Source organism: Rhinatrema bivittatum, chromosome 17 (genome assembly GCF_901001135.1).
Source record: "Rhinatrema bivittatum chromosome 17, aRhiBiv1.1, whole genome shotgun sequence".
Taxonomy (NCBI): Eukaryota; Metazoa; Chordata; class Amphibia; order Gymnophiona; family Rhinatrematidae; genus Rhinatrema; species Rhinatrema bivittatum.
Genome location: NC_042631.1, coordinates 35,252,003 through 35,264,763, shown reverse-complemented (window position 1 = coordinate 35,264,763; position 12,761 = coordinate 35,252,003). Strand labels below are relative to the sequence as shown.

Below are 12,761 nucleotides of genomic sequence, written 5' to 3'. Positions count from 1 at the left end.
CATTTTGGCGACGTCACATGGGCACTGTGACCCTTAGGAAGGCTGTTTCTTGCCAGTGAGGCTTAAAACGTGTGTTTAGTGCCAGTAGAATGAGGTGTTTGTTTTCCCTCAGTTGTATAAAGAATAGTTTGAGTCTTGGAAGCAGCGTCTGTGCTGGGTGTTGCTATACGGGGGAGAGCAGGGATAAAATAGACGTGTGCTCTTAGGGTCTAAGGGTGGCAGAAGCCAGTGCCGGCAAAGGATGCTCCCAGCAGAGGGGCCTAAACAGCCACAAGCGAGCACTGGCAGGAAAACCCGTTAGGGCCCCTTCCCCTTCCCTAAATACAACGTTGGGTGGCATTAGGACGCAGAGGAGGATGGGCCTCTGTGTAGATCTGTGGTGTGGCCGTCCCTTAAGTATTCTGTGCAGTTCTGGTTGCCCCAGTTCTAAAAAGAGGTAGCAGAAGTAGAAAAGATACAGAGAGAGAGGCAACCAGAATGATAAAAGGGGCTGGAACAGCTGCCCTGTGAAGAGAGGCTGAAGAGGTTGGGGCTTTTCACCCTGGAGAGGGGGATATGGTAGAGGTCATTTACCCTTTCACATAGGACATGGGGACCCTTCATGAATCCTTAATAGGTAGCACATTTAAAACAAATGGCAGCATTTATTTTTCGCTCCGTGCACAATCAGACTGTGGAATTTGTTTCCAGAGGATGTGGTGATAGCAGTTAGCGGGGCCGGGCTTCAAAGGGGTTTAGACAAGTTCCTGGAGGAAAAGTGCATAATCTAGTGGCCATGTAGGCATGAGCAAGGAGTATTCAAATGAATTTTTGGGGATCCCACCCTTTCCTTGCGACCTGGATGGCTGCTGGACTTGCTGAACCTTCAGTCTAACACAGTATGGCACGCCTTACGTTTTGGTTTTTTTTTTTTGTTCTCCTGGAACATAACTGCTAGTCTCTTCCCTCAGGACTCAGCTGTAGAAATGGGCAAAATAAAGAAACAGCCCAAACCCCGTTTGCTTCACCTAAGGTAGGGGAGGGACCAGATGTTAAAGACCGGAGGAGGGAGGCGAGGGAAATGACTGGGAGAGTCTCAGCATAGAGCAGAAAGGCAGCTGAAGGTTCCCATCCTGTGATGTCATCTTTATGCAAAGCACTGCAGTGGCTTTGCAGGCTGAGAGCGGATAGGGAGCCTCTGTAAATCACCCTGACTGTGCTCTGCCTAGCAGGCGCACCCAAGAGCTGCGCTGGCAGCTGGTGCCCTGTCTGAGGTTTGCCCAGGAGCTGCAGGCAGATCGCACCCGTTCCGGCGTGATAAAACGCCTACTTACTGAGGCAGGAGAGGGAGGGTTTGGCGGCTGCAGCTCTGTTTCCCCTTTGTCCTCTGTTAACTGTCCTTGGGGGGGAGTCCCTCCATCCATGCTAACGTGACACCCGGCAGCTGTTGGAGGCCAAAGAACCCCTGAGTTACTAGACACCCCCCCCCCCCCCCCCCAATACATCGTGAGCTTACCTGCTAGTTTTAAGGACTGCCGTACTCTGACAGAATCAGTACTGACCTGTGACTGGACTGAGGACCTGCAGAATCCAAGATTCCCGACATACAGGCCGATACAGTAAGGACGCGTTAGTGCGGCAGTGCCGGGCACGCACAGTTCAGATCACATACCGCTCGATACTCTATTTAAATGGCATGCAAATGCAAGCCGCGTCCATGAAGCGCAATCCATTTTACTGTATTTTACTGTATAGGCGCTTTATACGGCGCCTATACAGTAAAATACAGTAAAAAAAAAGAAGCAAGGCAGGCGAAAAGCGACTCGACATGTAAAGTATTGTGAATAAGTGTGTAACCAAAGTAAACTTACTTTTTCTTTCTTTCAGCCCTCTCTGCCCTCCTCCGGAGGCGTGCACCGCGGCTCCCCTGCCTCCGGGGGCAGCCGGCGGCGAAAGCGGCTTCCAGCGGCCCCCGCCGGCGAAGACGGACGAACGCACGCCCATGGTGCACGGGCGCTCAAGCCAGCGAAAGCACATGAACGGGCGTGCGTGACGTCACGGCGTACGTTCATGTGCTTTCGCTGGCTTGAGCGCCCGTGCACCACGGGCGTGCGTTCGTCCGTCTTCGCCGCCGGCTGCCCCAGGGAGGCAGGGGAGCCGCGGTGCACGCCTCCGGAGGAGGGCAGAGAGGGCTGAAAGAAAGAAAAAGTAAGTTAACTTTGGTTACACTTATTCACAATACTTTACATGTCGAGTCGCTTCGGGAGGAGGGGAATGTTAGGTTTTTAGGTTTTCTTTTGGTTAAAGTCGCTTCGGGAGGAGGGGATTTAAGGTTTTCTTTTGGTTAAAGTTGCTTCGGGAGGAGGGGATTTAAGGTTTTTAGGTTTTCTTTTCGTTAAAGTTGCTTCGGGAGGAGGGGAGAGAGGACTGGGGCTGCCCCGGAGACCGGCACCCATGGATGTGGCCAGGGCAGGTGAGCGGGGGCTGGGGGAAAAGTTTGCCGTCTACCCTTACCCCTGCCTCTAACGCAGGGGTAGGCGTAGGTGGTAAATTAGCAGGTTAAACACGTGGCTAAACTGCAGGTTAAAAAGGCGATAGTCGGGGCGCACGTTACTGTATGGGAGGGAATAGCTAATCCGATCGTTTACATCTCATATACATGCCGTGGGCGGAAAGGGTTACCCGTTGATTTAAAGAAGCGGTAAGGATGGGTTAAAAGGGATAGTGAATCGCGGGTTGGACTAACGCGGCCAAATTGTGAGTAGAAAGCGGGATAGGAGCAGGGTAACCGCGGCCGCACTTTACTGTATCTGCCTGTTAGAGAGTTGCAGATGAACTGCTGTGTGACGGGCTGCCCTGCAGCAGGCGCTCTGCCCCCTCCCCCTGTAACCCTCTCTTTCTCTTTGTAGTTCTTCACGTGCCTAGTCATTCTTTTTGCCTGTGAAGTCGCCGCTGGAATCTGGGGATTCGTTAATAAAGACAAGGTAAATAAATAAATAAAATGCAGATAGAACATGTGAACTCTGGGTCCGTGTGTACCAAATGCTTCCTCTGCCTGAGGCTCGGTGGTTATGTAGGAGAATCTTACGAGCTGAAGACAGAGCCCAGGTCACCAAGAATGGAATTGAAAGTGACAAGTGCTACTTATAAAATATAAATCCTTCCCTTCCCAGGCAGAGCATCTGGTAAACCTGAACATAAACACGTCTGCATACATACATAGGACATTTTGTGTGGCGTGTTTGCCTAATGTTTGTTTCTCTTATTAAATTGCAGAAAAGGGAAAATCGCTTTGTTCACTTTATTAATCACCTTTCTTAATTCTAATAATTTAATACATCAATATGTCCATTTAAATTTTGATATGTTCTCACAGATTCCCCCCCTCCCCACCTGATGATCTTTGATATTTGTCTGTAATATTTTCATCATGAATACCTGGAAAATATTTTCCTTTGTAACAGAACCCATCTGCTTATCGCCCTCTTGTCCTATTCATTAGTGATGCCACGCGACCTTGTATTTGTGACATCACAAGCAGCAGATTATCTAGGACCTCAGAGAAGGAATGGGTCATTCATTGCTAGCTGCAGGTTGACTTATAAAAGAGGGAAACCTTTTTTGTTTAATTTTTTTCTGTATTGCTAAAGGGTTGGATGAGGACAGGAAATAAGGAAAAGGGACGCTGGAACTGTTTGCCCTGTGTATTTTAAACTGAAATAGAGGCTGACCTGGGGGGCGCAAGAGTAACGTGTATAACGTTGTGTGATCAAATCACGTTGGGGGTCATTTTATCGTCCTGGATTGGCCAATATTGGAAACAGGATACTGGGCTTGATGGGGCCCTTGGCTCTCATGTTTTGTGCTTGCTATAAAGCTTCTTTTGAGGGAGCTTGGGGTCTGAAGTTAGTGATTCAATGGAGAGATGTATATTTCTCTGACAAGCAAGATTAAATGAGCCCTAACTTGGGGGGTGATGCCTTCTGATGGCACTGACAGACCCAGCTGTGAGAGCTCGAGTCTTTCGGGGCAGGAATGGGAGTTTCCTTGCGCGGACACGAACTTGACAGCCCCTCCGTTTTTCCTTGTCCAGGCCACTGCATGGACTTGTTTCCCAGTCTCTGGTTTCTGACTTTGTATATCTTTTGCGTTGAGTTTGGGAGACCCTCTTTCGCCACTGCCTCAAAAGCCCCTGAATATAACTTTTAAGTTCAACCAACAGCCTGCCTACTGGCAGAAGGTACAGACAGTATAGTCCTCCCATATCTGTGTTCTCTTTATCTAATGTCCTTCTGGGTTACCTCTCTACTGGGATATTCTAACTTCTGCTTTCTAACTATCCTTGCACTTCTTGCTGATTGATCGGCTTTCTCCTATGATCTAGTTTCAAAGTGGCTCTATCTCCTTTTTAAATGTTGGTGCCAGCAGCCTGGTTCCATGCTGGTTAAAGTGGACCCATCCCATGGGCTCCCCCTTCCCTAGAATGTTCCCCAGTTTCTAATCTAAAGCTGCCTTCCCTGCGCTATCGTCGCATCTACACACAGACTCTGGAACTCAGCCTGCCTCTGGGGAGGTCCTGTGTGCGGAATAAGGAGCATTTCTGAGAGGTTGGAGGCTGTGCATTTGTTTCCTACCTAAAAATCTAAATTTAGCCTTCTGCACTTCCCTGTGTCATTGGTATCCAGATGTAGCACGACAGTCGGCTTCTCTCCAGCAGTTGCTAAATTCCTATTTAGGTGAAATGCCAAGTCCCCTACCTTCACACCAGGCAGGCAGATTTCCAAGCAACCCTCGCATTTACCAGTCCCCCTGCCCTCTACATTCCTAATGATCGAATTGCCAATTCCAATGGTAGTCCTAACCTTTCCCTCCTTGGGCATGTGTCCCTGGAAGCACATTCTCTGTGCAAGAGGATAAGACATTGACCTGGAGGGAAGCTCCTAACTACAGAATCCCTTTCTGCTATGCTAAGATGATGGTCTCCTTCCAGGTGACCTTGGCTCCTCCAAAACATCACAAGAGCTGCTAGGCTGGAGATGAGACCGGTCTTTGTCTACCTCAGCTCCTCCAGGTCTGTCACTCTGGCTTCCAGAGATCAAACTCATTCTCTGAGAGCAAGGAGATCTTTGCACCAGGCGCACACATACAACCTCTTGCCAACGGGTAGATAAACATACGTGTGGCACTTGGGGCAAAAGACTAGATAGCTCCCACCTGTCTGCTGGATTTCTGTCTGCATCTTAATTTTGTTTAGTAGTTAGTTTTTAAAGCTGTTTAAGGAGTGGGTATGTTTGTTTATTTTATTTCGAGGCTTTTATATACCGAAGTATAGCAGACTGCCTTCACTCCAGTTTACATGGGAACAACTTAATACAATTTAATCTTAGGGTTTTTAAATGCGATTAAGTCTCTTGTGTTTGTCATAGACTAGCAATTGGACTAAAACTAACAGGGTTAATTGCATGTTTGCTTATATCCCTAATTGGCGCTTATTTTCCCAGATGTTCCGTTTCCAGCGCTGTCTGCCTCTTTGGTGCAGAGTGCCTGGGCGCAGTTCAGGTCACAGTCTGTGTCCTTGGTGCGGAGCACTAGGGCACTGTCAGTTTTTGTTGGCTTGGCGTGCTTTGGCGCAGGATAGTGAGCATCCATCCCCCTTGGGAGAGCCTTGGCACAGAAGCTTTCCTTGCCAATGCCAAAGGTGAGATGCATTGCTGTAGCTGGTGTGGGGTGCTTCAGATCCAGATATATATCTGAGGCTTCACAGATTGTGCTCCCTTAAGCTCATACTTGGTGCTATCCGCTCCTGCAGCGCTCAGGATGAGTCCGTATGATGTCAGAGGATGTCTCCGCCCCTTCCAGCACAGAGGGTTCATCAATCGACAGGAATCCAGCTGTCAGAAATCGTGAAGAATTTCTTTGCATTGTTACGCCTAGATACCCAGAGTGGGAAGCAGGAGCCTCTTCTGCCCAACATGAAGGAACTCTTCCTGCGCAGCGAGTCCCAGACAAGTCCACCAGAAGTCCAGACCTCCCCTCATAGACGTCTGGCAGTGGGGGTGCGTCCACTGCCTGGCTTGACTGATTTTGTCCCCTCATGAGTCAGAGGGAGAAGGGGTGGAATCAGTTCATTAGGAGTTACCACTGGTCCATTCTTCCTCAGACACTTGGGGATCCACCCCTCTGTCACCCTTGTCTTAGGAGTCCTCGTGGTCTGGGGTGAAGGACTCAACAGGGATTCCTTTTGATCCCCTGCCTGACTTGACACAGCATATAGCTAAAAAAAAAATTGTCAATCTCAGAAAGAAGCAGGAGCTGAGAACAGATGTTTTCACTTTGATGCAATTTATTTATTGGAAAATTCTTATATTCTGCTTACTCTAAACCAGACGTCCTAGGTGGATCCCATAAAACAAATATTAATCTTACAATAAATAAAATCATAAAAACAAACATGGTAAAAAAAAATCAAAAAGTCATCTGCTGCCAAAATAGTTACACTAATATCAAGTTAGAAACTGTTTTGCTCCTGTTCAAGGAAAGGTTTCCTGATAGATTGAAATGTAATGAAGCTCCCTTGGGAAATTGTTCCACAACCCTGGGCCAATAACCAAAAAAGCCCGAAACCGTGTCTCTTTAAGAATTGTGCGTTTAACGGAGGGTACTTCCAACGGTAGTCCCTCTGCTGAACGTGGCTGGCGTGTAGAAGTGTAAACTGAAAGTAAATCAGTGCCTCTTGCTTTACAGCCTTACCCAGCATACAGCTCGATCCAGTATCGTCCGCTCGAGGATTGCCCGTCTGTAACGTGCTCGTAGCGCACAATTCGGGCGCGCAAGGCAGTTCGGCGATACAGTGTCCAGTTTCACGCGTCCGTATCGCTTCTGAAAACAGACGCATAACCCTTTCCGCACCCGGCATGTAAATGAACGAAAAAGCTGTATAATGAAGGAATTAGCTATTCCCCTGCGATACTGTAACGGGCGCTGATATTATCTCTTCCGTAACCCGCTGTTCTGCCGCGGCCTTAACCTGCTAGTTTACCGCCTCCCCCTAGTAGGAGTTAGTGTAGTGTAGTGTAGGGTAAAAACATTGCTTACCCGCCCTGGTCCCGTCCGGTCTCCTGCAGCCCCGTCCGGACCGGACGGGGCTGCAGGAGACCGGACGGGACCAGGGCAAAAAAAAACAAACGAAAAAGTAGCAAGGCTCGGGCCTGCTATGGTAAGTGTAAAAAGTGTAAAAAACAAAAAACCTGTGTGTTATATAAAAAAATAAAACAATTTTAAATACCTGTCGGAGGGCCGTGGGTCCAGGCGGCCGGTGGGCGGCGGGCAGCCATCAGCGGCATCCGGTAGTCCCTTCTCCCTTCCAAAATCGCCAAAATCGCACGGGCGGGTCGGCAGCGGGGGGGGGGGGGGCGGCAGCAGGATCCGGGAGCGGCGGGGAGGCAGCAGCGGGGTCCGGGGGGTCCGGGGCAGGGGCAGCGGCAGCGGCAGTGGGGGGGCGGCAGCAGGATCCGGGAGCGGCGGGGTCCAGGGGTGGCAGCGAGATCCGGGGAGCCAGCAGCGGCAGCATGTTCGATCGCGCAGGCAGGTAGGTGGCAAAGTAAAGATGGCCGCCTGCACGGGAAAATCGTGCAATTGGCCGCTGAAGACGTGACGTCACGACGTTTGGCGTCACGGGGTGTGACGTCACGTCTTCAGTTCCTTAACTTTCATCCTTTGCACATTGGGCAACCAGTGCAGTTGCATTAGCATGGACGTTACTTGTTTCCTTTTACCCCTGTACAACTGACCGTGCTGCTGAGTTCTGATGAATTTTGCAAGGCCCAGCAACGTTTAGGCAAGCCAATAAAAAGCATTGCACTAATCAACCATTGTTTGCATAAAGGCCTGCACAACAGTTCTGAAATCAGTTTTTGTCAAAACATATTTCAGATATTGCAGCAAATTATAGAAATCTGTCCTCAGCACTGATCTAATGTGTTTTAAAAGTCAGTGCGGAGTCTATTTGGGACCCAGATTTGACAACATCCATAAAAGGCAAAAAAAGAGCCATCAGTTGAAAGCCCAAAAGGCTGCGAGAAATCCACATAGCTTCCTTTTTTTTTTTTTTTTTTTTTTTTTTTTGCTAAACTTACTGACAATTCTTTATCCAGGATCTAACCTGCACCATACAGTTAGCAACAGAGTACAATGTAAGTCACACATTCTTTCATACTGGATATTATCAGCATATACTTTATAAAAACCTGAACATACATCCAATATATAACAAAGCGGTTGCATATACAAATTAAACAATGTTGCAGACAAGCAAAACCTATCAGATCCCTGTTTTTAATGTTTGCCAAACAGACTGCTGCCGATCAAATCTAACTTGTTCTCTATGTAGCAAATGAAAAGTAAAACACTGAAGGTCATCGCCTCCAGCTCTCAAATTTTTCAACGTAGGCAGCCTAATGTTCTGACATCGTGTCAAACACAGATGAAATGGAAAGAAACTGCTGTCATTGCTCAGCCTTGATCCAGTTCACAAAAAAATAAAATCAACTGGTACAAGTAAGGTCTCTGCTATGCTCACAGTGAAATCCACACTGATGTGGATTCAGGAATTTATCATCCAAAAATTTTATAAGTTGAGTAAGTACAACTTTTTCAATCAATTTTGCAAGTATAGAAAGATTTAAGATAGGTCTATAGCTGGAACAGAGATCAGAAGGCAAACCACCATGCTTTAAAACGAGTCGCAGTATTGCCTTTTTGAGTACACTAAGAAATATCCCTTCTTCTAGAGAGAAATTCACTAACTTGACCAAAGTTGCTAAACATACATCTTTTGCCATATGGAATATCCAGGAAGGATACGATCTAGCAAACCACCAGATGCTTTTAACTTACTGAAGGCTACTTCAGGCTCCTTAGAGGACACGCGTTGAAACTTAGTCCACCCCACCCACATCATTATCAGACATTGCTTTCTCAGTAGCATCCACTCCGGACAACAAGACCCTCAACCTTGTTTATGCATTAATCCACAAAGCAGATACACGATCTATAGACTTTGTTCATTCACATAATGTCTTAATTATACTAAATAGTTTAAATGGATGAGTCAACAAAGGTTAAAGTTGTATTGAGCAATATTAAACTGAGCTCAAAATAACCAGGCCTGACAAATCGTTCTCAGAAGTGGCCTGCTTGTTGTTACCTGTGCTCAGCCTGACACATCACCCCCACCTGGCCTATTCAAGTCTGATTAAACCAAGTAACTGAGCCACAAACATTTTGTTATCTTCTTTCAATTTTATGCATAAACAAAGCCAGTATTGAGGAAAATGATTCAACCATCTGGAGGGTGGAGTTGCAGACCAAATCTACCTACGTCACTTTCCATTCTCCAGGTTAATTTGTCCATGATAGTCTTTCTAATCCTCTATATGTTGGCGATCACAATCTTTCACTGGAAATTGGAGCTGAAACTGAAATTTAATAGTGATCAAACCACAATACCAATTCGATCAACATGCCCATCTAGCATTATCAACTAATCATGAATATGTCCTGCTTTGAGTGAGAACAATCAATTTGAGTTAGTTGTAGGGCAGAATATGCTTCTAACTCATTGTTTACTATCCACATTGTACTTAAATCACCTAGGATTAGAATATTACTAGTCCTCTTGGACAAAGCTGAAAAATACTCTCCCCAATGGTGTTAATTCATTCCTGTTGTGCCCCAAATAATCCAATCATATAGTCTTACTGTTAAGTTTTCACAGCTTTCTGCATAATTCATATCCATACCAGTTCACGGCAGCCTCAAAGAACTCCAGATTAGAATGTGGCATGCCTTCCAGTAGCCCAAAAATTGGTTTGAAGTACCAAGTCCAATTCTTTCAGTGTTTGGAGTAGTCCATCTGCCACACAGTGGTAGTAAAATCAGCATTGAAATGGGTGAAGCGCTTGAGAGACCACTCCCAGTGTACCCCTTGACAAGGATCCAAAAGTTTTGGATGCCTTTTGGAAGGGCTTGCCGAGTGCTACACTTAGCACAAGAAGTACAGCTTACCAGCTGTTTATGGTACGATATTTACACAAGGGAAATAAATTTAAAGAAAAAAGTGCATGCTGAAGTTGAAACCTCTTTGGAAGACAAGAGTCAGGTGGAATGGGAAACACCTTATTTAGTCTGCATATGAGGTCTTTAACACTGTGGCTAAAACCTCTACAGTATCTATAGGAACCAGAAGGCTCCTGTAGTCGCAAAGAATGTTCCCTAGTGGATGTTCCTTATATGAGGGAACACCTACCAGGGAACCACACCAAGGAGAAGTGGGTCCTGAAAATTGGAGTATAGCTACTGCTTGTGTTTTTCACACCTTCCTACAATCCTCGGAGCTCAGACTTCTGTTATGATCCCTCTCAATCTGCTCAGCTGCAACTATTGTGGAAGATTTACTCATCAACCGGGAGCTGCCTTTCCCTACCTGTCTGTGTGTAGACAAAGGACCAGAGACAGGAGCTCCAAGGAGACTTAGTTTTTATTAGCAGTAGCAAAGAATTTTGTGCACAAAGGAGAAGTCGCCAGAGCCTGCACAATGCAAAGATCTGAACACTCAGACTTTACGGCATATATATAGAGAGAGAGAGATTCAGGACAATAGCTAAATGTAAGTCACATAATCCTCAGCAGCTTGCAGATGCAAAATCCAAAATCTGGCTGTAGTCAGAGATGTGAAAAAAGTCTGCCTAAGTGCATGACAAATTGTTGGTTCCATTTTCTGAAAAGAGCCAAACATATAGCATGGCTCTTTCTATGTCACGCAGAGAAAGGAATGATCCCAATCCACAAATTGCGTTACAGTTCTTGTTTAAACATAATTCTGACCAGTCCAGTGTTCCTAGAAAAGCCAGGGACTTTCCAATATGATACTGACTTCATAATATATCAGTAACTGTGTCTCTGCCTAAGAGACACAGATCAGCCTAAGGGTAATCTATGAAATGATTGTATTGTAACCTATTTCTGAATTAGCCCTTGACTACCTTGCTGTTAGAGCAAAGTATCCTTATGCTTTGATAACAGCATTTTCTTATCTACTTTTTTGTCTACTAGATTTAACCCTATTGTTAGGTCCAAAGGATAACTGTCAGAGCCAAGCTAGCCTCTGATTCTGTTCCATACTATAAATAGCCTCCATCCTTCAGCAGAAGGCCATAGAGCTTATTCCCCAGGAAGTATAGGGGGCTGAAGCCCATCTTGGATGTGCAGAACCTGAACAGATTGTTGGTTTGGGAGTGTTTCAAGACTAATTCCCTTCAGGTGATTCTGCCCATCATTCAGCTAAAGGACTGGATATGCGCGCTTTATCTGGAAGATGCTTGGCGCATATTCCTGTTCACCCCATCTATTGGAGGCTCCCCAGGTTTGTGGTGGAGGGTGTGCACTACCAATATAAGGCGGCCCAATTTGGCCTCTTGACTGCTCCAAATATTCACAAAGTGTCTTGCAGTTGGGGCTGCAATGCTGCGCAGGCAGGGAGTCTGCATGTTCCCATACCTGGACGATTGATAATGGCCATTCTTTGGTTGGCGTACTTGAGTTCCTCCACACTACAGCTTCTCCAGTCTCTGGGATTTCTGGTCAATTTCCAGCTTGATCCTGTCCCAGAGCTTCCACTTATAGGAGCCTGAATAGACTTGCTTCAGGAGAAGGCCTTTGTACCTGCCTAAAGAGCTGGAATTTTGATGGGCCTTGTGAGATCCCTTCTAAAACAAAACTGGACGTCAGGTCAATCTTTGTCCTCCTACATGGCCCAGCAATACATGTTTCATCTGATTCAATTACACGTATGAGGTCTTCCGTGGGACCTCTGATACCATTGGAATCAACCGTTCCAGCCATTATCCTTTATTGATAACTTCTGAAATGCATGCATCCTTCCAGTAGTGGATGGACCTGGAGGTTCTGGTACTGGGGTCTCAATGCATGTAATCATATGTCATTTGACTGTCTACTGATGCCTCCACCAGAGGTTGGGAAGAATGTGCTAGTGCTGCATGAACCCAAAGGATGTGGTCTCGAGTAGTCATCTACAAATCAACCTTCTGGAGCTGCGACCCAACCAATATGCTCTAAGGACTTTCTTCCACCTGCATACAAGCAAGAGAATTTTGATTCAGAAGACAGTCAGTTGGTCATGCTCTATATAAACAGAGGTATGGACTCGTACACCCTCTGCAAAGAGGCTCTCCAAATTTGGTTCTAGGCTAGACATCACAGTGTGTTATCGCCAAGTGACCCACCTATTGGGTGTCCAGAATACACTTGCAGACCATCTGTTTTGCAACTGCATGAATGGTTTTTGGATCAAGAGGTTGTGAACAACTTGTTCCCAAATGGACACCGATAACTTGCCTGTTCGCCTCAGAAGACAACTGGAAAGTCCAATTTCTATTCCATGCATCTGAGCAATTGCAGATTTAGCTCCCAATGCTTTTATGATGCATTGGAGCATCTGTCTACTGTATGCATAACTACCAATTCCACTCATTGCCAGGACTGTACAGAAGGTCCTTCATGACAAGGCAAAGATTGATCTTTGCAGCCCCAGTCTGGATACAGCAAACATAGTATCCTTCATCTGTCAGTTCAGCCTCCATTTCCCTTGAGGGTTTTTCCAACTCATCACCCAGGAGGGCGGCAGATTCTGCCATCCAAATCTGCCTTCGCTGGCTCTCAAGACATGGATGTTTACAAATAAGCAAACTTGCTTTTCTTTAACA

General features: G+C 46.3%; 1 protein-coding gene across 1 annotated transcript in view; it reads left to right on the top strand.

Annotated features, from left to right (window-relative positions):
- The window catches only part of CD81 (CD81 molecule), a 195,448-nt gene that overhangs the window by 162,418 nt on the left and 20,269 nt on the right, over nucleotides 1-12,761 (top strand). The window contains exon 4 of the mRNA XM_029583180.1: nucleotides 2,889-2,963. Coding sequence (XP_029439040.1) covers nucleotides 2,889-2,963 — 75 coding nt within the window. The remainder of the gene's footprint in view (nucleotides 1-2,888; nucleotides 2,964-12,761) is intronic.